Source organism: Oncorhynchus masou, chromosome 20 (genome assembly GCF_036934945.1).
Source record: "Oncorhynchus masou masou isolate Uvic2021 chromosome 20, UVic_Omas_1.1, whole genome shotgun sequence".
Lineage (NCBI taxonomy): Eukaryota > Metazoa > Chordata > Actinopteri > Salmoniformes > Salmonidae > Oncorhynchus > Oncorhynchus masou.
Genome location: NC_088231.1, coordinates 15,876,160 through 15,902,933, shown reverse-complemented (window position 1 = coordinate 15,902,933; position 26,774 = coordinate 15,876,160). Strand labels below are relative to the sequence as shown.

Genomic DNA, 26,774 nt, shown 5'->3' with positions numbered 1-26,774 from the left:
GTAGGGTGGTGTTTTACCTCAAAGCTATCCTACAATTGACCAGTGTTACATTTATCCCAAATATCCCCCATGCACTAAAAACTGCCTGGTGCAGTTCATGCATATTTAGGAGTTGAGAAATACAGATGCATCGACTGCTTGTCAGAATGCATGTTTCCCTCCTTATGGCACTTGTAACTTGAATGTGCCACAAGAATAATATTTATCTTGCATAGAACACACAAAAACAAGCCGACTATAAAAGACGAACAATTCTATTATGGGGTTACCCAATTTTTATATTCATGACTTGTTTGTTTGCAGAGGAAAAGTAAATGTGGACAGTTCCAGCATTGGCAGAAATATTTCTCATGTTCCATATTTTTTGGGGACGTGGCAGTAATGATTTTGCTGTGGAGCAGCACCACAGCTAAATGGCTACAGAGGAAACACTGGTCTATATTCTCCCAAGTACTGACACTGCACCTCATCACCCCACTGGCTGAGAATCAATATTGTTTCAAATAACAAGAACCTGATGCGAAGTATCACCATACATGTTATTTTAAGTCATGTTTCTCTAACCTAACCCCCTGTAACACAGCTGTAGTGTTATTCCTCTTCTTCTTTCCCAAGCCTCAATGTGTACCTCCAGGTCAGAGGTCACCAGATAAGATAGATAGGTGACGTAAAGCAGCAGATGATTGTGTGGGTAATGGTCGATGGTCAAAGAGGTCGATGGTTAGAAGTCTAGTCCAAGTGTCTATTGAGGGCGATGTCATCAAGTCTACGTGATGTTAGTCACCCAACACATGCAGGCCTCGTAGTGTTTCAGGTCATAACAACTCCAAAATGTCACACTATTGTGAAATGTTAGGTAATATAGGTTGGCTTATTGTCCCTTGGATAGTGTTATTTCTGCATTGAAAGTATCAGGTGAATAAAGCTCCAATCCAACATTTGGGGTGGAAGGTAGCCTAGCGGTTAGAGCATTGGGCCAGCACCCGAAAGGTCCCGAACAGACAAGGTGAAAAATCTGCCCATGTGCCCTTGAGCAAAGCATTTAGCCCAAATTGCTTCAGTGTCACCGTAGATAATGGCAGACCCTGGCAGAGACACCACACTCCGAGGGGGTCTCAAGGAGAGTGGGGATATGCAAAAACAAACATTTCCAATTCACATGCGTATTAATACACAATTGTACAAGTGGGAAATAGAACAAATATAAGCACCTACCAAATTACCATCGTCAACACTTCACAATTGAAGCTTGACATTTTTCAAATCTTAGGACTTAAGACTGATTTTAGGGGAACTAGTCATCTATAATGAAACTGTACTATATTTTCTGTTTCTCAGTCTCTATAAATCAATTCAATTTTAAAAAATGATAATGTTGACTTTTCCTCATATCAAGGAGCCTCATAAATATGGCTATAAATCAAAAAGCGTTGGCCCTGGTGCCCTTCCATATGCCCCAGGAGGACCAGGTGCTCGCTTGGCTTTCTCTGCCCGCTGAAAAGGGGTGTTTACTGGGCAGTGCCAGTCATTGTGCCCAGGCTCTCTCTTCTCCTCAGCAGGCCAACTGGCACACCACACGGTCCGCTCAGTATTCACATAACAATGACATCATCACATATCACCACCGCACGCTTTGTGTCGCTATCCCGAGACAATAGGGAGAGGCAGAGTGTTGGTTCGGGGGCTCACCTTCAGTCGCTGGCATGTGGGAAAAAATAATATCTCCGTCCTTCAGTAAAATGTCAGCGAAATGTCTTGTTGCTGACCAATGAAGTGAGATACTTGCAGGCCATTTTGGCTCCTTTTGTCATATTCATTACTGGCTGGCCGACACTGAAGAGGGAGTGACTGACTGGCACTGAGGACAGCAGCACACAGTTCAACTCTCTTTGAACCACCATGACTGCGACGGCCAGTCTAGTCAAAGCAGGGCTACATAGATACTGTATAGAGAGGGCTATAGATATATCCATACAGAGTCATCTCTATGGCTCAGAGTCAAAGACTTGGACTGAATCTATTGTACCTATAATGAACCTGACTGAAATTCAACTGATCATGTTCTATCCTTTTTTTTATAACAAGGTAGCATCATTCGTAACCCATTTTCATATTTTTGGATTCTCAGTTGCGATGAATTCAACAGACAGACTGAATCCAGGTCAGCCTGATTGGGGTGGCACCCTATGCCCTACATAATGCACTACCTTTGACCAGATCCCAGGTCAAAAGTAGTGCACGACATAGGAAATAGTGCACCATTTCAGATGTAGACACAGTCACCACCACCTATGGTCCTAAAATTATTGCTCCTCCCTGATGTAGCAATCCTCCTAGTGACTGTGGACTAATTTGGATGGAGTGAGTGAAGTAAAAGAGGAGGAGATGAGTAGAGAAATGAGAGGGAGAGATGATTCAGCATGTACTACTCCTGCCGGGAAGAGTGTGCCTTTGCTCTGCATGTCTCCTTGTGTATGGGTTGTCTCGGTGGCATTCAAAATATAGTACGGGGAATGACACATCACCAGCCATTTTAACATTCTCTGGGCGTGCTGGGCTCTAATCAATCACAGGTTCATTTCCATTTATTGGAGCCTTTTAAACGGTCCCAAGTGCTGGAATTTGTCTTCCCTGTCAGGGGAGATGTGTCCAGACTTATGTTAGCTAGCTAGTAGCCCAATGAGATTACAATTGGAGTGAACCTAGCACAGTCAATGATTATCTATTTAACAAATCTATGCATTTCTTTCCTTTTTTTGTTAATGGTTTAAAGGGTATATAGAAGGCTTACTCTTTGCAACAATATTAGTTACAATTTTCCAGGATCACCTAAAGTACAAGGCCTACATAAATAGCCCAGATCTTGGGATGCTGATCAATAGGGTACATTAGGTGCTGAATGCCCACTAGCTCCATTGTATCTTGTTCTATGGGAGGAGGTCCATTAACGTACAACAATGGCCCTATGACTATTCTGAGCCTAAAACCTCATTCAGAGAAAATCACACCTGCATGTGTCTAGTTATAGTAGCTCCCGAGTGACACAGCGGCCTAAGGCACTGCATCTCAATGCTAGCGGGTCACTACAGACTCTGGTTCGATCCCGGGCTGTATCACAACCGTCTGTGATCGGGAGTCCCATAGGGCGTTATCCGGGTTATGGGAGAGTTTGGCCATCATTGTAAAATAAGAATTTGTTATTAACTGACATGCCTAGTTAAATAAATAAAATATCGTAGTAGGGGCTATTAGGGTCACGTGTCTATTAATTCATACAGGTCTTCTCTCCATCACTAAACATCCGTGAGGCATGAATAATCTCCCAAACCAAGCGAGAAACCCGGCCAGGGGAAAATAATTTGTCTTGGCACTGCTTGCATACCAGCTGTAATAGCGTTAAATAATCCTAGCCACGTATATCTGAACTCGACGATGGAACATTCGTGGAGTTGAGCTATGCTTGGCTACAATCATCTATGATTTGGAGACGGGGAGAGAGACGCAGAGCAGAGACAGTTATATGTATCTCACCCGCTAGTCCTCCTCTGTCGTCCCCGTGGCCCTTGCGTTTCTGGAGGATGAAATAGGGATTTGCTCGCTCGGTTATCCACAACGCACCCGCCTGTAACACCTCTTCAGGGTGCACCCACATCTTCGTCCAGCGGATTCTAAAAGCACATCAAATCCAGCTGATTCAGGCGGTGCCTGTCAAATGAACTGGAATGCTGATTCGGTCTGTCCAGTGGCTGAGACTCGATGCAGGTCCACCGAATAACGCGTACAATTGGACAACGACAATTTGGCTGCAGTGTAGGTATAGAACTATGACAGCATAAAGACCCTATTTATTCGCTAAAAACACGCAAAAATAAAATACGCTCTCCAAACATCATGCAAAAATTGTGTGCAATACACTCAGTGGATCTCAATTACTAGGTGGCACAATAAAGCGGGTATCGCATTAAAACAACCGAATCTTACAGATTTCTGTAGGGATGGATCTGAGAGCGACACTTCGGTTCGGTCTTTGTTGTTTATTGTCTGTGTTGTAACCGCTGTCAGGTAGATATCGATGCCGCGGACGAGTCCTCTTTCATCGGTCGCCAGATATTTCAGAATGAGCGATGGTTGGATGCTAAATAATGTACCCACAAGCACGTTATATCCATTAGGCTATTTACAACCTACTATCCAACATATATGTATGCTGCCTTCCTCCTCATCGAACAACAATGTAATTTAATGCAACCAACTCTCTACCGCCGCTACCGCACAGCTCCGTATCAACAACACGCGTCATAGAGTGGCCACATCGTTACGTCAACTTTGTGGGAGGTGGTTGCATAATTATAGCCTAGGCCCTACGTGTTAATAAAGTATGAATTCAAATGACTAAAGTTGTTCATCGATATGACTTGGCTACTGTTTACAAATACCAGGTGTCGAAGCTGACTTCAGGAGCAAAGCTGTCACTGCCGGTTCTCTCTTGCATTTGTTGTTTTTGCCACCTGTTACCAATTAGTGGATCAATTGTAATGGTTTCCATGGTTTCTTTCATCTGTACTTTTTTCTTTAATGCAAATATCATCAAAGCAATTTTATAAGCAAATACAATTGCCATAATTTACACCTATGTCCAGTGGGTAGCCTATAGGGGTTTTACAATGACATGCCACACACATTTGGGATTTCTTAAAAACTTGAGAAGGGGGTGTTTAAGAATGAAAACGTTGAATTAGTAAATTCCCAGTTAGTCAGAGGGCTGAAAAGGTACACGAAAATCATATCCAGTTTCAAACATCAGTTCCTTCAACACCACACACCCACAAACCTGTCAGACATGAGTCAACAAATGTCTGTGTGTCAGCAAACAAATATGTGGTAAATATGTGGGAGTTGATGGAGATAGAAATGGTTTATATTCCACAACGTCTCTCTGTCTACAGTATGTGGTCCATGGTCTGCTAAAGGCCTGTACTTAACTGTTGTTTATATATATATATATATGTGTGTGTGTATGTGTGTGGGTTTAGCTTTGCTGAACTGACTGCACTTTAAGGTTTCACAGCTTCCATCGACGCGTGGGAGACCTTGTCTGAGGTTGCTCGACTTTCTCTCGACAGACCACATTAAGTAAACTCTCGGAGCTACAGAGATGAGACCGATGTCACTACACTTTCTGTTTTTGTCGGTTTAGACTGAGGCTGAAGGTAGGGACAAGCAGATGTGCATAGTGCACTATTTGTTTTTACCCTCCACCTATTCACCAGTAACCACAATGGGGCTATGTCAGGGGCTCTGTTCATTCAGTGTTTGTGTACATAGTCTGGAGGAACAGTTTCATCCACAGATGTGGGGGATGGAAACTTGACATTTAGCACTAACAAACAAACCCACTGGCATAATGCCGACTCGGACCCCCTAAATACGTGTACTTGAGTTCACAAGATCTAATTTCCAACTGAAGTTTACTCTGTTCTCTTTTCTTTCCTAACGATATTCTTCCACTAGATCGAAAAGTCCCTCTTCGTTTCACCCTGTTTCATCTACAAAACTTCTTGTGTTTTTAGCCTCAACTTTTATTCTGATATCGCTCAAAAGCACCTAAAATCTAGGGCAGGATTCAAGTGGGGCTTACCTTTCTGCCATTTAGTGGGCAGAGGGGCAAATTCATTCATAATTGGATTAGGTTTATGTGTAGAGTTGAATAAATGTTATGCTGCACAAAAATAAATAACACATTTTTCTAAACTAATCCAACCAGTTAGTTAGATTTTTTAATCCCATTACTGAAATAGTTGTCAGTTTAAATGGCTTAGACTTCCATCTCCTACTGAGACAAGCTCTCCTGACAGAGATGGGGATTTCTTCAATGTTTTTTACTGTCAGGCAGACATCAGGGATCAAGGCTTTCAAGCTTCACTCTCAGTCCCAGTCGAGGTAAACCCTTCATGGTTGAGTTGATCGTGGAGAGCTGCTTTCTGCTTGGCAGTAGGGCCTTCCTCCCTGCCTTCTCTTACCATCACAGAACCAAAACAGAACTATCTGTGCTATAGCTTTTCATCTAACACATCCTCATATCCCCATTTTAGAAGCTGTCCTTCCCTTAAAAAAAACAGAAGCAGAACTGAAACAAGGGTTCTCATTCTTTTCTTCTCCTTGTTCTGTTGTGAGCTGCCAAAACCCCCGAAATCAAGACAGAGGTGCTCCGGTAAACACTCCTTGAAGGAGAAAACACCTAAAGTAAGGATTTCCTCAGTATATAACTGAATAAGGAAAGGAGGATACCTAGTCAGCTGCACAACTGAATGCATTCTACCGAAATGTGTCTTCCGCACTCTCTGAATCAGAGAGGTGCAAGGGGCTGCCTTATCCCATGTCATCGACGCAGTTGTTGTTTAACTGCCTTGCTCAAGGGCAGAAGACCAGATTTTTCCATCTTGCCGACTCGGGATTCAAACCAGAGACCATTCAGTTACTGGCCCCACACTCTTAACTGCTGGGCTACCTGGGCACCCCAGAATAGCATGGTTAGTGTATGTCATATTTTGGCTATTACTAGGGTGTAGGCAGTGGTGTAAAGTACTTAAGTACAAATTATTTAAAGTACTACTTAAGTAGGTTTTTTGGGTATCTGTACTTTACTATTTATATTTTTGACAACTTTCACTTCACTACAGAAAATAATGTACTTTTTTCTCCATTAATTTTCCCTGACACCCAAAAGTACTCGTTACATTTTGAACGCTTAGCAGAACAGAAAAATTGTTCAATTCACACACTTATCAAGAGAACACGTTGTCACCCGGCTATCATTACATTTTCAAAACAAGAAAATGGTGCCACCTGTTTTGCGTAATATAATGAATTTGAAATGATTTATACTTATACTTTGACTTTTGATGTTTAAGCATATTTTAGCAATTACATTTACTTTTGATACTTAAGTATATTCAGAACCAAATAGTTTTAGACTTTTACTCAAGTAGTTTTTTACTGGGTGACTTTCACTTTTAATTGAGGAACTTTCTATTAAGGTATCTATACTTTTACTTAAGTCTGACAAGTGCTACTTTTTCCACCACTGGTGGGTGTATGCTACACCTACATCAAAAAGGGCAGTTTATTTTTAGTCATTGACAGATTCGTTCCACATTCAAGGAATGAAGGGGGCTTTTGAGAAATGGAGAAGATGACATGCAGATCAAACGGGTCGAATAGTGAAGCCTTGAAGACAGAGGAGAAAAGTCGGCCTGTTTGAAGATGATGTTTTATTGTTGTTGTCTGTATTATTACCTCTAACCAGTGGTGGAAAAGGTATCCAATTGTCATAATTCTGTAAAAGTAAAGATAGCGTAATAGAACATTCCTAATTAAAATTCCTGGCCTTCTAGGCAGAGTTGCAAAGAAAAAGCCCCATCTCAGACTGGTGGCCCCTGGCTGACTGGTGGCCCCTGGCTGACTGGCGGGCCCCTGGCTGACTGGCGGCACTGGCGGCCCCTGGCTGACTGGCGGCCCCTGGCGGCTCCTTGCAGACTGGCGGCACTGGCGGCCCCTGGCTGACTGGCGGCTCCTTGCAGACTGGCGGCTCCTTGCAGACTGGCGGCACTGGCGGCTCCTTGCAGACTGGCGGCTCCTTGCAGACTGGCGGCACTGGCGGCTCCTTGCAGACTGGCGGCACTGGCGGCTCCTTGCAGACTGGCGGCGCTGGGCAGACTGGCGGCGCTGGCGGCGCTGGGCAGACGGGCGGCACTGGCGGCGCTGGGCAGCACTGGCGGCGCTGGGCAGACGGGCGGCACTGGCGGCGCTGGGCAGACGGGCGGCACTGGCGGCGCATGGGCAGACGGGCGGCACTGGCGGCGCATGGGCAGACGGGCGGCACTGGCGGCGCTGGGCAGACGGGCGGCACTGGCGGCGCTGGGCAGACGGGCGGCACTGGCGGCGCTGGGCAGACGGGCGGCACTGGCGGCGCTGGGCAGACGGGCGGCACTGGCGGCGCTGGGCAGACGGGAGGCTCAGGCGGCGCTGGGCAGATGGGAGGCTCAGGCAACGCTGGAGAGGAAAGCTCTGGCAGCGCTGTACTGAAGAGCTCTGGCACCTCTAGAATGAGGGGCTCTGACGCCTCTGGAATGAGGGGCGGGAGCTCTGGCAGCACCGAACAGGCAGGAGACTCCGGCAGCGCTGGAGAGTAGGAAGGCTCTAGCAGCGCTGGACTGAGGAGCTCTGGTGCCTCTGGAATGAGGGGCGGGAGCTCTGGCTGCGCTGGAGAGGAGGAAGGCTCCGGCAGCGCTGGACAGGCGAGGGCACCTGTAGGGATGAGACGGAGAGACTGCCTGGTGCGGGGGGCTGCCACCGGAGGGCTGGTGCGTGGAGGTGGTACCGGATAGACCGGACTGTGCAGGCGCACTGGAGCTCTTGAGCACAGAGCCTGACCAACTTTACCTGGTTGAATACTCCCGGTCGCTCTGCTAGTGCGGCGAGGTGGAATAGCCCGCACTGGGCTATGCAGGCGAACCGGGGACACCGTGCGCAAGGCTGGTGCCATGTAAGCCGGCCCAAGGAGACGCACTGGGGACCAGATGCGTAGAGCCGGCTTCATGGCACTTGGCTCGATGCTCACTCTAGCCCGGCCAATACGCAGAGCTGGTATGTACCGCACCGGGCTATGCACCTGCACTGGGGACACCGTGCGCTCCACAGCATAACACGGTGCCTTCCCGGTCTCTCTCGGCCCCCGGTAAGCACAGCAAGTTGGCGCAGGTCTCCTACCTGGCTTCGCCACACTTCCTGTGTGCCTCCCCCCAAGACATTTTTGGGGCTGACTCTCGGCCTTCCTACCGCGCCGCCATGCTTGTCTCTCCAACTCCATTCTCCTATACCCCTCTTCGCACTGCTCCAGCGAATCCCAGGCGGGCTCCGGCACTCTTCCTGGGTCGACCGCCCACCTGTCTATTTCCTCCCAAGTAGTATAGTCCATACTCTTGCCGTCCAAAACGTCCTCCCATGTCCATTCCTCTTTTCGCTGCTCCTGCTGCCGCTGCCTGTCACCACGCCGCTTGGTCCTGTTGTGGTGGATGATTCTGTAACGGTTTTCTTGAGGTGAAGGTGAGGCGGACCAAAACGCAGTGTGGTGGTTATTCGTGTTTAATATATAAAGACACTATACATGAATAAACTAACAAAACAAGAAACGTGAAAACTCAAAACAGCCCTATCTGGTGCAAAGAATAATCACCCACAAACACACAGTGAAATCCAGGCTACCTAAGTATGATTCTCAATCAGAGACAACTAATGACACCTGCCTCTGATTGAGAACCATACTCGGCATAGAAATACCCAAATCATAGAAAAAAACATAGACTGCACACCCCAACTCACGCCCTGACCATACTAAATAATGACAAAACAAAGGAAATAAAGGTCAGAACGTGACAATAAGAAAGGGGTTGAATACTTATTGACTCAAGACATTTCAGCTTTTCATATTTAATTGATTAGTAAAATATATATATATAATTCCACTTTGACATTACGGGGTTATTTTGTGTAGGTGCTGTAACCACCACAAAGTATCATGAGATGGCTGTTGTTGATGTGTTCTGTGTCATTCTGTGTTCTGAGTCATTTCCTTAAAGTTCCCCCATGTCTCTGATACCAACATAATGAATGTCAGCTCGCTGTCAGCTACTGCAAGAGATACATATTTCACAATATGTTTACTATTACCAAGGCACCTGACCACTGACTGAGGGCCAAATTCATACGGTCTTGTACAAATACTGCACTGTGGGTTTGATTGAATTGAATCCAAAATGATTACGTCAATAGTTTGACGTCTTGGCAAATCCAGATCAAATGGAATAGATTTGGTAATTTTATATGTGGTGGCAATGGCATAAAATACTTTAGGTTTCTTACTTCAAAACGGTAAGGAAAGTGATTAGATGGAGACATGGCCTGGCTTTTTCCAGTGAAATCTCCCTTCCCAAGGCTGTGCTGTGGAAATGCAACGGCCTGTCACCTTATTATTGTACAAAAATACTCTCTAGAGGAAATATACCATCTCATCTGACCTCATGTAGGTTTACTGTATCTATCTCCATCTGTCCATATGAACACAATGGTGTGTGTGTAGGCTACTGTGCTAAACAACAGTCATTCTCAGATCCTCCTGGTATCCAGCCTCGTCCAGAAACGTGTTCACGAAATATGTGGTCAATCAGATTTTTCACAGAAGCACATGTTGTTTTATGGCTACATTTCTCCATGGTTCATAAAACGTTTGTTACGAGTCTTGTGTTCAAATCTAACTTCATATTGATAACTTGCTGTATTTTGGGGCGTTCAGAATAATTACACATCAATAGTGGCAACGCAACAAGCCTGAGACTGTATGGCTCGGTTCCAATATCCACACTAACATATCTCTTAGCATGAAGCCATATTCGGCATGCATTCAGGTGATATGCTCGTGTGGATTTACCCAGAGCCACCTCAACACTGCTGTAGACCCCCCGGCTGGTCAGATGCCCTAACATGATAAGATTGACACTTAGAAATACTTATTGAACCTTCCAGAATACCGTTCAATGCATATAATAATATACTGTCTCTGTTCATTGGGGTTGCTGTTTACACTAAAATACATAGAGCAGGGTTTCTTATTCACAGTTTGTGTGTGTGTGATATCTGTTAGCCCTTGTCATGTATTGTACATGTTCCTGGGTCTAATTATAGCTGGTTATCACACAAACTGTATGTACATGTAGTATATACTATTGTTCATTATATGTCACTTTATTCCTAGTTATATGTACATATCTACCTCAATTACCTCGTACCCCTGCACATTGACTCGGTACTAGTACCCCGGGTATATCGTTACTCATTGTGTATTTATTATTTGTTTTATTATTATGTGTTTTACTTTCTATTATTCCTCTATTTTCTTTCTTTCTGCGTTGCTGCTTAGTGAAGGGCCCGTAAGGAAGCGCTTCACTGGTGGTCTACACCTGTTGTTTACAAAGCGTGTGACAAATAACATTTGATTTGAGTTCATGTGAAACTATTATTAGACTGCATTAATCTAGACTTCCTTTCATTGGAAAGAATGTGATTAATTGGGACGTATATAGGGCCTATGACGCATTCATCCTGTATTCTCTCTTCCAAAGGCAAGCATGATGATAGACATGTAGTAGGATACAGTGCTCTCTTGAGGTCAACTTAAAGAACTGCTTGCAATATGTAATCACAATATTTAGCCAGCAAGGGGCAATGTTTAATCGATTACATGTCACAGACCCACAGCTATGATCATGTTATTTTTCTGCAATGTGTCTTGACAATATTAAGCTCTAATTCGAAACCCCCAATGTAAATTGTGTGTGTGTGTGTCTGGGGGGGTGTATATATATATACATATATACATATCGGTATATATATATATATATATATATATATATATATATATATATATATATATATATATATATATATATGTTCGGCCGGTATATATATATATATATATATACATTGGGGGTTTCGAATTAGAGCTTAATATTGTCAAGATATATATATATACCCCCCCCCCCCCATATATATATATATATATATATGAAGAAAATGAAAAAAATATTGAATGAGTAGGTGTTCTAAAACGTTTGACCGGTAGTGTATATACATTTGTTTTTTTTTACTAACAACTTTGGTGGGCGAAAATGAATAATTCGCGGTCGCCTATTGCCGATCCCTGTATAGGCGAACACTAGCCTTTATTATGGGGGACAGGTTCGACTATATTCGTGATCCTCGCCCAGGTCACATGTTTAGAAAGCTTGTCCAGCGCACAGCTGACTGACAACAACATTGCAGGCCAGTCGCTTGGGTAGCAGTAGGCAGAGTGGAGAAGCACGCCTACAACCAACTGTTTAAAAACATTTCTGTCAGCAACCAGAAGCTACCTTTAACCAGTTGGTTTGCTACATCATTTTTCAAGTATTTCAACCTCAGGGTAGTCCGAAATCGTAGTCGTCGAGCTTGGAAAGGGGGAGGCTACCAGCGAGAGGCAGCTTTTAGGCTTGGTGGAGAGGGAATCACTCGCTATATCCTCGGACTGAACATGGCAATGTCCCTCATCCAAGCCTGCCGCAGTCTAGCTCTCTCAACATGGCTGCTATCCTTTTGCTTCGTGCATTTGCTGTGCCTGGACTTTACTGTGGCGGAGAAAGAAGAATGGTACACCGCGTTTGTCAACATTACTTATGTGGATCCCGTGACTTCAGAAATCAAAACAGAGAAGACTGAGTGTGGAAGATATGGCGAGCACTCCCCCAAGAAAGAAGCAAGAGGGCAAGTGTTGATGCCTTTGCTTTTGCAAGAGAGACAAGCTTGCGAACCGAACGCTAAGTATCCCCTGCCTTATCAAAACAATGCTTGGATGGCGTTGATAGCTGCGGGGAATTGTACGTTCAGAGATAAAATTCGCAACGTCGCTGCACTCCACAACGCATCTGCAGTCATAATTTATAACGTGGGCTCCACTAATATCAACGATACCATAACAATGCCTCATCAAGGTAAACTACACTTTCGGGGGAGAAATGCATCATACTCATCAATCTTACATGACTGTATGCGATGCACTGTATCACTTGTATGAGACACTGTACTTGTCACTGTTGTGACTTGGTGACAGTTTACAAGTGCTCTGCCCTCTTATCATGTCGTTATGGCAATGGCACACTGTTTTAGGCTGTTGAATACTGGCAATGCATTCATGTCAGTAAGCAACAAGCTCAAAACTGTCAAAATCACTATTATATATTGAACTAAACAACAAAGAAGCACATTGTCCATTTGAAGCACATTGTCCACAAAACTAGATTTTGGATTGCAGGCCTACTTGTTAAGGGAAGGGCCACTTGTGTAAAATATATGTTGATATTATGCTGCATAGCCCATGCATGAACTCACCATGACCCTCTGGGAGTTGTATCCACCCAGCTCGTATAGACTATTGATGCATGTTTCCCTGACTGCATTGGGATAGATCATCAGTCAAGCTCTGATATCCTACACATTCCCTATACATTTTTAGCCTATATCTCATTTGAATGGGTATCTAATTCTCGCTGATTCTGAACTGGGCCAAATGTTGAGTCAGGGGTTGGCATGGTACTGGCTCAGACCAGGCTGAGGCTGTTGTGTAAGCTGAAGAGTTCTCCTGTAATTTCTCTCTCCGGCTCATTCTTGACCGCATCAAAATCTGACCTCACCTCGCTCCCTGTCCTTCTTCAGCACTGACAACTCGCTCCCTGTCCTTCTTCAGCACTGACAACTCGCTCCCTGTCCTTCTTCAGCACTGACAACTCGCTCCCTGTCCTTCTTCAGCACTGACAACTCGCTCCCTGTCCTTCTTCAGCACTGACAACTCGTCCCTGTCCTTCTTCAGCACTGACAACTCGCTCCCTGTCCTTCTTCAGCACTGACAACTCGCTCCCTGTCCTTCTTCAGCACTGACAACTCGCTCCCTGTCCTCCTTCAGCACTGACAACTCGCTCCCTGTCCTTCTTCAGCACTGACAACTCGCTCCCTGTCCTTCTTCAGCACTGACAACTCGCTCCCTGTCCTTCTTCAGCACTGACAACTCGCTCCCTGTCCTTCTTCAGCACTGACAACTGACCAGGTGAAAGCCAGCCTCGTGATGAGCTTCCACCATTATTGTTTTCACTTGTCAGGTATGTTCCAATCAGTGCAGATGAAGGGAGATGAAGAGACAGATTATTTTTATTTTTTTTACAATTTAGAGCCTGTCTCTCCTGCTCTCACCCTGAGCCATGTCGGAAAGAATCAAGGACAAAGAGGAGCAGAGGGGGGACAGGAAGTAGGAGGATTTTAGTTTTGGGTGGACATAAATATTAATGGAAGAAGGATTTAGCACAGTTAAGATTTCAAACCCAAAATGAATTACATTTTTGGGTTGTAAAACTGAGTCCTGTTTTGCAAGAGATCCAAATGGCAATCCATATTTTATTTTACCTTTATTTAACTAGGCAAGCCAGTTAAGAACAAATTCTTATTTACAATGACGGCCTAGGAACAGTGGGTTAACTGCCTGTTCAGGGGCAGAACGACAGATTTGTACCTTGTCAGATCTGGGATTTGAACTTGCAACCTTCCGGTTACTAGTCCAACCACTAAGCTATCCTGCCGCCCCGGTACAGCTTCTGTCAACTTAGTGTGTGAAATCGGCCCTAATAAATCGGCCATTCCGATTAATCGATCGACCTCTAATCCATACCGTCTCTCCACATTCCTTATCTTTTCACATGCAGTCTAGTCTTCATATACGGTACCTTAGAAAGTATTCAGACCCCTTGACCTTTTCCATATTTTATTACGTTACAGCCTTATTCTAAAATGTATTACATATTTTGTTTTCCTCAGCAATCTACACAAAATACCCCATAATGAGAAAGCGAAAACAGGTTTTTAGATTTTTTTGTGCAAATTTATTACAAATAAAAAACACCTTCTTTAGATAAGTATTCAGACCCTTTGCTATGAGACTCAATTGAGCTCCAATTGAGTGCATCATATTTTCCCTTGATCATCCTTGAGATGTTTCTACATCTTCATTGGAGTCCACCTGTTGTAAATTCAATTGATTGGACATGATTTAGAAAGGCACACACCTGCCAATATATGGTTCCACAGTTGACAGTGCATGTCAGAGCAAAAACCAAGCCATGAGGTCGAAGGAATTTTACATAGAGCTCCAAGACAGGATTGTGTTGAGGCACAGATCTGGGGAAGGGTACCAAAACATGTCTGCAGCATTGAAGATCCCCAAGAACACAGTGGCCTCCATAATTCTTAAATGGAAGAAGTTTGGAAACACCAAGACTCTTCCTAGAGCTGGCCAAACTGAGCAATCAGGGGAGAAGGGCCTTGACAGAGCTCTAGAGTTCCTCTGGAGATGGGAGAACCTTCCAGAAGGACAACCATCTCTGCATCACTCCACCAATCAAGCCTTTATGGTAGAGTGGCCAGACGGAAGCCACTCCTCAATAAAAGGCAAATGACAAGGTTCTCTGGTCTGATGAAACCAAGATTGAACTATTTGGCCTGAATGCCAAGCGTCACGTCTGGAGGAAAACTGGCACAATCCCTACGGGGAAGCATGGTGGTGGCAGCATCATGCTGTGGGGATGTTTTTCAGCGGCAGGGACAGGGAGACTAGTCAGGATTGAGGCAAAGACAAATGGAGTAAAGTACAGAGAGATCCTTGATGAAAACCTGCTCCAGAGTGCTCAGGACCTCAGACTGGGGCGAAGGTTCACCTTCCATCAGGACTATGACCCTAAGCACACAGCCAAGACAATGCAGGTGTGACTTCGGGACAAGTCTCTGATTGTCCCTGAGTGGCCCAGCCAGGGCCCGGACTTTAGCCTGATCGAATATCTCTGGAGAGACCTGAAAATAACTGTACAGCGACGCTCCCCATCCAACCTGGCAGAGCTTGAGAGGATCTGCAGAGTAGAATGGGGGAAAAACTCTCCAAATACAGGTGTTCTGAACTTGTAGCGTCAAACCCAAGAACACTTGAGGCATTAATCGCTGCCAAAGATGCTTCATAAAGTACTGAGTAAAGGGTCTGAACACTTATGTAAATGTGATATTTCCGTTTTTTTTTTAAATATAAATTTGCAAAAATTCTAAACCTGTTTTTGCTTTGTCATTTTGGTGTATTGTGTTTAGATTGTTGAGGGGGAATTTAAAAAAAAAAATCCTTTTTAGAATAAGGCTGTAATGTAACAACATTCTGAAAAAGTCAAGGGGTCTGAATACTTTTCGAATGCACCGAATGACTGACGTGTGTGTGTGGTTGCCCACATGCGTTTTGAGCTCGGCTACACTCCTTTGTCTTTACTGTAGCTCTGTTTACTGAGACAGATCATGTTAATGGATTGAAACTAAATGAACCATGTCTGTGTCTTAACACAACCTGACTGTGCGACTGGTTTGACGACGTGCTGTAAAATGTAGCACCCTCCTTCACAATAGGTTATGCACTACCTGTCAGCCCATCACCCTGTTAGCACGCTGCCAAACTGCATTAGCCTGCTGCAAAAGCACTGACACACCTCCTCCAACCAATACAGAGTGGTGTCTGTCTGTATGGGGTTGCATGAGGGTTGGCATCAATGGAATGGTTACCATTGCTGACGATTTGCCTTCTTTTAACTGAGGATTACGCCATGTGGACCAAAACGGGTCATTACATTCATATAAACCCCTTTGTTCACATTCACTGGCAGTCTCTGACAGATTCCAAGCCCTATCTGCATCATCTCCTGGACTGGACAGGAGCATGCTGGCTTCTAATGGGGAAGTGAGGAGAGATGATGGAAGGCACGACCAGATGCCTCAGACACATGGGGCCAGCCAAGGAGAGGGGTTTCGGGGGTGGGTGGCCACCCCTGGCGAGCTCTCTGAGACCCCCATTGGGTCCCTCCCTGCTTGGTTGGCACAGCCCAGGAGATGTGTCTGTTAAGGCGTCGGCTAGCGCCGAACTCGGCAAGGTGAACCGAACAAGTGTGCTTGTATACTCCCTTAAAAGACCCTCGCTTGAAAAATTATAAAAAAGCGTTGATGGTATTGTTTGTCCATTTTGAGAAGCCGTAGCCAGTATACACTTCTTCAAAATAGTTAAATTAATCCAAAATAACTCAAGAAATCTGTTATTCATTTTGAAGTTTTTGCTGAGGGGATCTTAGTCTTGCAATTTTACATCTAACTAAGATGTTTGCAGTATTTGTCTCTTATTTTATTTTTTTGCATGAAAAACAACAAAGACTACTGAAGAATCCCTATTATTGACCAATCACCGACAAAGGGGCGTAGACTTCGGCTACTGACTTCGGCAAAAAATTGTATGCCTGAACAACTGAAGTGAACCAAAACGTCACAAAAAGTCGGCATTATATATGCACTAACTCTTCCAAACTATTTTGTCTGGGAAGCATGTGGATACGAGCCACACCACACACACACACACTCACACACTCACACATACCCTTCCTGCTGAGAGGGTACATCGGGCCGGAAGTCCCTGGGTACCTACGGAAAAGAGGAGACTGTGCTATTTCTGGGGCTGCTAAGACTCATACTCCCTGCCCTCAGACGAACAGACAGAGTTGGGGGGGGAGGAGCAATGATGAGGGAAAGGGGGACTAAAAGAAAGCGAAAGGAAGTGCCAACAGAAGTGGACTATATCAGCCAGGGTAACCAAGAGCCGAGAATCTCGTTCTCTCTCTCTCATCTTAATTAGGTTGGCCCCACCTGTGACAAAGAACGCATAGAAGGCCTTTTTGTATGAGAACACTCAGACCTCTATGTGAACAGGACACATGAATCCTATCAGGGCTGATCTTTATGAAAGACTAGACATTTGCAGTCTGGCTTTTATATGGAGGGAGAGCAATGAGCATGTGGAGGACATTTTCAGAGAGCTGGAATTAATCACTAGATTTCTGTACGTGGCTCCCTCCCTCTGCCTGACCATGGTTTTTTAGGCAGTTGTTTTGTCGGCCATCTTGGCTATGCACATTTCAGTGGCTACATGTATAAATTATTTTATATTTTTATGCACATTTTCGCTGGACAGACTAACACCGTTGATATTAAATAAGGATTTGTGCTGTTTAATTACAGCTAACCAACTACTATTATCCACTACACAGCAGGTTATGCTGCCCTCAAGGCTGCTAGCAAAAGCTAATCCTCAGCAGCAATAAACAGGTTAGCGCCCTTCCTCTAAAAATCAACTCTAAAAAGCTCACTCGCTCTCTATTCCACCTGGCTTGCCTTATTATGCACCATCGTGGCTGATTATGCACCATCCTGGCTGATGGTGCACCATCCTGGCTTATTATGCACCATCGTGGCTGATGATGCACCATCCTGGCTTATTATGCACCATTGTGGCTGATGATGCACCATCCTGGCTTATTATGCACCATCCTGGCTTATTATGCACCATCGTGGCTGATGATGCACCATCCTGGCTTATTATGCACCATCGTGGCTGATGATGCACCATCCTGGCTTATTATGCACCATCGTGGCTGATGATGCACCATCCTGGCTTATTATGCACCATCGTGGCTGATGATGCATCATCCTGGCCTATTATGCACCATCGTGGCTGATGATGCACCATCCTGGCTGATGATGCACCATCCTGGCTGATTATGCACCATCGTGGCTGATGATGCACCATCCTGGCTTATTATGCACCATCGTGGCTGATGATGCACCATCCTGGCTTATTATGCACCATTGTGGCTGATGATGCACCATTCTTGCTAAAGGGTGTCCACAAAGAGGAGAGATTTTGGACCAGTTCAGCCTCTGTCGGGCCATCGGTTGATATTACACACTGCTTTTGATTTTTAGAAGCAGCTATTTCCGTTTTCTTGTTCTTTCTCTCTTTCTAAATGAAATGGATTCACTAACTACTTGCAGACAGTGGTGATAACATGTGTATGACATCTTGTCCCTTGTGGAATATCTTTGTGTCTGTATTCTTGTCTCCTTCATCTGGGTTGTAATTTCTAGCCTGGTCCAAGATCTGTTTGTAGTGTCTTGCCAACTCCTGTGGTTATTGACGTGACTATGACCATAGGAGTTGGCAAGACAGCACAAACAGATCAGGGACCAGTCTATGTAATCCAAAATCCCACCCAGATGGTAAAGATGGCTAAAACCTTGAGTCTACTCTGCACTACCTACTTAAGATCTCATACTTAACAGCTGAAGCATGGCCAGTGTGCAAAAGCAGCTTTGCAGATGTAGAACTTTGTCAATGTGTTCCCTTACCATGGCCATATTGTTCTCCAGGCTCATAGAGGTGAAGAAGTTAATCCACTCCTTGAGGCCATGTGTTGCTACTAATCTTTTGGCATCCATGTTGGATTGTGCCCTCATGTCCAGATAGTTTTTTTTATTCATCAGTTGAGGAGTATCTGGTTAGGTTAGCAAGCCCATAGTTTTTTTTAAAGCTGTGTAGCGTTTGTCAGGGTGTAGGGCTCAGTGTTAACCTAATAGTATTAGCATCCGTGAGATCTGTTTACCGTGCGCACACAGCCTTGTTTTTCTGTCGGTGATTGTGCCGCTGATTGCATTAGGAGTGGCTACCCTTAACAGTTGCTGCTGCAATGCTCGTTGCTAATTCAGCCAACTGTGCTTGTTTGCATATAGGCTTATATGTGACGTTTGTATGAACAAACCATGGTGCTGCTGCAATGCTCGTTGCTAATTCAGCCAACTGTGTGTGTGTGCACGCGCTTATTTGCATATAATGTGACGCCATTGGACCTAATGCATTGTACCTTGTTGTGTGTAAACCCTAATATGCAGGGTAACACAGTAGCCTCCGGCCTACTACCCATTGTGCACTGTTACATCACAATGTGATTTAGGCCCCGTCTATGCCAGGACATTGGCTCCGGAGCTCTTCGTTCCTGATGCGCTTATTTCATTAGACCACTGTGTATTATTAGATTTAGTCTAGTCGTTTTAGTTTTTTGGAAACAATTAGGCCATCTGAAACCGAAAAAAGCACACCTTGCCAGTAGCCCTTTAACTTCCGATTCAAGGCGATACGCCTTTGAGAAAAAAAGCTTCAAGACTGTATTTTTTGGACCCATACGAAGAGTTGGGCTGGTAAAGATTATTATTATGTAGATTATCTATTGATCTGCTCTCCTTTCTCTCCATAAACCTGTGGCTGTATACGACGAACTAGTTACATATGGAGATTTATGAGCATAAAAATGCATTGCGCCTTTCCCATATGAAATGTGTGCTGTCCATGGGGATCAGTCGCTGCGTCACACACACATACCTCGGTTTATTTCCAGGATCTTGGCATGAAACTGGGCGCTATGGCGACCGACCGAGAGTACAGAGAAACGAGTTGTATTCTGTCTCCTCTATCTCTTCCCTCTGTCTTTTGACCACCCTCTTTCACCCACTCTAATTTGACCTATTCTCATTCTATTCTCTATTCTCTGTTAGACCGGTACAGATGTGAGTCATGCAACCCTGCCAAGGAAAATTAGCATGCCGTATCCCATAGGCGGAGTGTGAGTTTCAAGTTAGGGGAAGCAAATTTTCACCTGAAAAATTTGCAATTTGTTCCAGTCATTGGCAGCAGAGAACTGGAAGGATAGGTGGCCAAAGGAGGAATTGGCTTTGGGGGTGACCAGTGAAATATACCTGCTGGAGTGCATGCTACGGGTGGGTGCTGCTATGGTGACCAGTGAGCTGAGATAAGGCGGGGCTCTACCTAGCAAAGACTTATATATGACCTGGAGCCAGTGGGTTTGGAATATGAAGCGAGGGCCAGCCAACGAGAGCATACAGGTCACAATGGTGGGTAGTATATGAGGCTTTGGTGACATTACATTTACATTTTACATTTAAGTCATTTAGCAGACGCTCTTATCCAGAGCGACTTACAAATTGGTGAATTCACCTTCTGACATCCAGTGGAACAGCCACTTTACAATAGTGCATCTAAATCATTAAGGGGGGGTGGTGAGAAGGATTACTTATCCTATCCTAGGTATTCCTTGAAGAGGTGGGGTTTCAGGTGTCTCCGGAAGGTGGTGATTGACTCCGCTGTCCTGACAAAACGGATGGCACTGTGATAGACTGTATCCAATTTGCTGAGTAGAGTGTTGGAGGCTATTTTGTAAATGACATCGCTGAAGTCAATAATCGGTAGGATGGTCAGTTTTACGAGGATCCACAGCTTATACAGTGCCTTGCGAAAGTATTCGGCCCCCTTGAACTTTGCAACCTTTTGCCACATTTCAGGCTTCAAACATAAAGATATAAAACTGTATTTTTTTGTGAAGAATCAACAACAAGTGGGACACAATCATGAAGTGGAACGACATTTATTGGATATTTCAAACTTTTTTAACAAATCAAAAACTGAAAAATTGGGCGTGCAAAATTATTCAGCCCCTTTACTTTCAGTGGAGCAAACTCTCTCCAGAAGTTCAGTGAGGATCTCTGAATGATCCAATGTTGACCTAAATGACTAATGATGATAAATACAATCCACCTGTGTGTAATCAAGTCTACGTATAAATGCACCTGCACTGTGATAGTCTCAGAGGTCCGTTAAAAGCGCAGAGAGCATCATGAAGAACAAGGAACACACCAGGCAGGTCCGAGATACTGTTGTGAAGAAGTTTAAAGCCGGATTTGGATACAAAAAGATTTCCCAAGCTTTAAACATCCCAAGGAGCACTGTGCAAGTGATAATATTGAAATGGAAGGAGTATCAGACCACTGCAAATCTACCAAGACCTGGCCGTCCCTCTAAACTTTCAGCTCATACAAGGATAAGACTGATCAGAGATGCAGCCAAGAGGCCCATGATCACTCTGGATGAACTGCAGAGATCTACAGCTGAGGTGGGAGACTCTGTCCATAGGACAACAATCAGTCATATATTGCACAAATCTGGCCTTTATGGAAGAGTGGCAAGAAGAAAGCCATTTCTTAAAGATATCCATAAAAAGTGTCGTTTAAAGTTTGCCACAAGCCACCTGGGAGACACACCAAACATGTGGAAGAAGGTGCTCTGGTCAGATGAAACCAAAATTGAACTTTTTGGCAACAATGCAAAACGTTATGTTTGGCGTAAAAGCAACACAGCTCATCAACCACAACACACCATCACCACTGACAAACATGGTGGTGGCAGCATCATGGTTTGGGCCTGCTTTTCTTCAGCAGGGACAGGGAAGATGGTTAAAATTGATGGGAAGATGGATGGAGCCAAATACAGGACCATTCTGGAAGAAAACCTGATGGAGTCTGCAAAAGACCTGAGACTGGGACGGAGATTTGTCTTCCAACGAGACAATGATCCAAAACATAAAGCAAAATCTACAATGGATTGGTTCAAAAATAAACATATCCAGGTGTTAGAATGGCCAAGTCAAAGTCCAGACCTGAATCCAATCGAGAATCTGTGGAAAGAACTGAAAACTGCTGTTCACAAATGCTCTCCATCCAACCTCACTGAGCTCGAGCTGTTTTGCAAGGAGGAATGGGAAAAAATGTCAGTCTCTTGATGTGCAAAACTGATAGAGACATACCCCAAGCGACTTACAGCTGTAATTGCAGCAAAAGGTGGCGCTACAAAGTATTAACTTAAGGGGGCTGAATAAATTTGCATGCCCAATTTTTCAGTTTCAGTTTTTGATTTGTTAAAAACGTTTGAAATATCCAATAAATGTCGTTCCACTTCATGATTGTGTCCCACTTGTTGTTGATTCTTCACAAAAAAATACAGTTTTATATCTTTATGTTTGAAGCCTGAAATGTGGCAAAAGGTCGCAAAGTTCAAGGGGGCCGAATACTTTCGCAAGGCACTGTATGTTTTTAATGAATCTAATGATCCTCTGTGGCCAAATCATGCTTTCTGGTGTAGTAGCTTATTTTGAATTATTTTATGAATATCTGTATCGACAGGAGTAAGCTAATTAGGCTATATAATTTTGCCAATTTACTTTAGGGGAAGCTTAGCTCTTAGCCTTATGGACTGTCATATGGCAATCTTTTGGCGGTTTTAAATCCGCATTTGTTAGTGAATATATTTCAGTCTCTGGAGTAAAGTCCAATGTTGCTTTTCTAATCCGGAATTCATTAGTGAGTGGGGAGACTCAGTCATCCATTTTTGAATGCCTTGCTGCTTGCTTTGTGTCTTTCATGGGCTAAAAGTTTTGCAGCTACTTTTATTTTTTCCAACCTGTTTTTGTCTGTTCTGCCGTGATAATATGGTGTTGCTAGGTGCCAACTTTCCTCTCCTTTCTTTCTCTCTCTATCCATCCCCAGGGTATGGTGATATAATGGCCTTGGCCACTTTCAGACCTCTGCCGGGTGCCGAGGGTATCCCACAATGCCCTGTGGCTGGAGGGCTGCCTGGGCGGCGTTGGCGGCAGAGTGAACAAGCATCTCCTTTAGAAATTACTGATAGATGGAGTGAAGCACCCTGGGGCTTCTGTGTTCCTGTGGCTCCGCACAGACGCCACGGTAACAAGGCCGCAGAGTACTAGAGGAAATGATGTCACAGTGTTCCAAAAGCTAATGAGTCACTTAGGCCCTTAACGACACATACATCATCAATGTGTGGCTGCAGATAAAGTGTCCATGAAGTGTAATCTCTTGTCTGGGATTTTAAACCACTCAAGCTTTTTGGCCTGCTTCTTATGAACGTGAATGGCGACCATTTTGAAATCTTGAGGGGAGTCGATTGTGTTATTTAGTGTGTTAGCTTAGGACTTAGCCTACTTGAAGGATATTTTATCACTGTAATTATAATTTTCTGTGTGAAGAAAGGGTATATTGAAGCTATAGTATCTTTTGATGTGACGGTTGAGGATTGTGTGAAGTGTCAGGTCACAGGCCATAGGGAGAGGGGCTAGATGAGAGGTGAGGATGAGAATAATGTCTGGTGGGAGGCCCTGTCAGAACTTGCTAGTTTCAACTCTGAAAGGAGTTAAAACACAACGTGTTAAAGTGGCACTTCTGTTGTCCATGACCTTGATAACATTCAACTCAACAACCTTCAACTCTGTTGTGAAAATGTGTAAAAATATCCTTGGTGGTTACAATTGTCCACTCTGTTGACTATCTGGTGGTGTGAACTAATGGCTTTGCTATGAAATTATGTTCCCTTGTAGAGTGTCTGGGGGGTGTGTGTTGTACTTTGTTTGACCCTAAATGAGCTACCGATCAAACCTTTTTAGTGGCAGCTGGGCCTGACCTAATTGTCAATTTGACTGTGTTATCAAAGCGGTCTGGTATTGTGACACCAGGGACGTGAAATGTTCAAAACGTTGCTGATAGAAATGTCAGCTAATGAATAGAGCTGATATGATTCCTTACTCTGTGACAGACAAATCATTTCTGTTCGACAGATACAGATTTGTTCTAAATCTGTAATGTTTTCTCCCTTCTGAACAGGGCCACAGGGCTCTGACCCAGACATGGAGAGTCAGGGGTTTTGTTTTGTTAGCTCTGCGTCCTGTCTCTGCCTGAATGAACTCCCAGTAGGCTAGCCTAATGCTAATTACTCACTGTGTTCTACAGACAGTGTTCTGTGAATACAGGTTATTTATAGTTTAGCTCAACCCTGATACACAATAGGGGTCTGATACCTCCACAGAGAGGTTTCAAATCTCGTACAAATGAATGGGATCTAATGAAGCCACAAAGGAGCAATTAAAGAGCCACATGTTGCAGATCTCTGTCCCATACAAAAAATATTGGCACATGAATATGGATGTGTAGGTTCTCTCAACAGATCCTTTATTAACTTTCTTTCTAATGAACTACAACATATTTACAGTAGTTGGTTGGATACATTTTGTAACAGCTGACAAAGTCTTGACTTCCTACCAGCCTGGTGTTCTAGAACAGAGCAGAGAAAATGTCTAAACGGGCCTCTTGGAGATGGGCACTGTATTTTCTAAATCACACAACACCAAATGTTACGCTTAGCAGGAGCTGTTGTGTGATTTAGAAAATACAGTGCCCATTTCCAAGAGGCCCGTTTAGACATTTTCTCTGCTCTGTTCTAGAAATGTCTCCCTTTTGCAACTTTTAACAAACTGGATAAATATTTGATTGACTTTAGCAACGACTGCTCATCTTTTAGTTCACCTGGAAATTCCTATTCCAACAGGTACGGGGGATATCGTGGCGATCATGATTCCGGAACCCAAGGGTCGGGAGATCGCTGCTCTACTAGAACGCAACGTCACGGTGACCATGCACATCACCATAGGAACGAGGAACCTTCAGAAGTATGTGAGCAGAACGTCAGTGGTGTTTGTCTCCATCTCCTTCATCGTCCTGATGATCATCTCCCTGGCATGGCTCATCTTCTACTATATACAGCGGTTCAGATACGCCAACGCTCGCGACCGCAATCAGGTACGGTTCACATTTACATTTACATTTAAGTCATTTAGCAGACGCTCTTATCCAGAGCGACTTACAAATTGGTGAATTCACCTTCTGACATCCAGTGGAACAGCCACTTTACAATAGTGCATCTAAATCATTAAGACATGGGGGTGGTGAGAAGGATTACTTATCCTATCCTAGGTATTCCTTGAAGAGGTGGGGTTTCAGGTGTCTCCGGAAGGTGGTGATTGACTCCGCTGTCCTGGCGTCGTGAGGGAGTTTGTTCCACCATTGGGGGCCAGAGCAGCGAACAGTTTTGACTGGGCTGAGTTGGGAACTGTACTTCCTCAATGGTAGGGAGGCGAGCAGGCCAGAGGTGGATGAACAGTGCCCTTGCTTGGGTGTAGGGCCTGATCAGAGCCTGAGGTACTGCGGTGCCGTTCCCCTCACAGCTCCGTAGGCAAGCACCATGGTCTTGTAGCGGATGCAGCTTCAACTGGAAGCCAGTGGAGAGAGCGGAGGAGCGGGGTGACGTGAGAGAACTTGGGAAGGTTGAACACCAGACGGGCTGCGGCTTAAATTCTGGATGAGTTGTAGGGGTTTAATGGCACAGGCAGGGAGCCCAGCCAACAGCGAGTTGCAGTAATCCAGACGGGAGATGACAAGTGCCTGGATTAGGACCTGCGTCCCCATAGGAGAACCCTTCCTGTGTGAGGCAGGGTCGTACTCTGCGGATGTTGTAGAGCATGAACCTACAGGAACGGGCCACCGCCATGATGTTGGTTGAGAACGACAGGGTGTTGTCCAGGATCACGCCAAGGTTCTTCATGGTGACATTTTTTAGATTTTTCATACCTGCTGGAGTTGAATTATGATTCAATCCAAGAACTCGCCAGGCCTGAAACCACAAATCTGTTCTCTGTTGATGTCACAATGACTTTCCTTGATGACTGATTGAGAGCAGCTGTGGGCAGTGGCCTGGTCTGATGCAGTTCTTTTCCACAGTGAGAGTAGACCTAGATAGCGAGGGTTAACAGCCTACCTTTCTCTCAATGTCTCTTAGTATTTATCTATCATCCACTCAAATCTCTCCCTCCCTCATGCATTTAGCTCTCTATCGCTCCCTCCCTCTCTTTTTCTCTCTCTTTCCCTTTTTTCGTACCTTGCACAACTCAGTGACCTGACTCGGCCTGTGTTTTCTGCTCCGGTCTGCAACAAGGGGTTAACTGTCAGCTCAGAGCCACTGCTATGTCAACATCACTAAGCGACTGTTCATCCGGCCGTGTTAAAACATTACACAGCCTCTCAGAACGTCTCCTTCAGATCTATTAACCAGTAATATGGTCCACCATGGTTCAGATGGAGACAGTGCATCTCAGGCCCTTTCTCTAACCTTGAAAGGTGTCCATTCCTTGCCTTGTCAGCTGTTATTGGATATATAGGAAATTCCAGATATTCTTTTCACTCTTTTGGGTTGCCAGGTTGGGTTGCTTATCTTTCTCCCACCTTCTTTGTTGTTCTTTGATCTTCTATGAGCAGAGACGTCTCGGAGACGCAGCCAAGAAGGCCATCAGTAAGCTCCAAGTACGAACCATCAGGAAAGGAGACAAGGTACACCTGGCTGCGTACTTTACGAACCTCTTCTATGATGTTAGATAAATGTGTTACGAAGGTTATTATGAATGATACTGCCACACTCATAAAGGTTTCATGACTGGTTCCATGGAGGGGTTATGAATGCCTTATGTATAGACCCACTTCAAGTAAAG

The 26,774-nt window shown here is 44.5% G+C and overlaps 1 protein-coding gene across 1 annotated transcript in view; it reads left to right on the top strand.

Annotated features, from left to right (window-relative positions):
- The first annotated feature begins 11,869 nt into the window (after positions 1 to 11,869).
- LOC135507020 (RING finger protein 150-like) overlaps positions 11,870 to 26,774 on the top strand; it is a 28,522-nt gene continuing 13,617 nt past the window's right edge. The window contains exons 1-3 of the mRNA XM_064926509.1: positions 11,870 to 12,581; positions 24,782 to 25,032; positions 26,545 to 26,616. Coding sequence (XP_064782581.1) covers positions 12,125 to 12,581; positions 24,782 to 25,032; positions 26,545 to 26,616 — 780 coding nt within the window. The 5' untranslated portion in view covers positions 11,870 to 12,124. The remainder of the gene's footprint in view (positions 12,582 to 24,781; positions 25,033 to 26,544; positions 26,617 to 26,774) is intronic.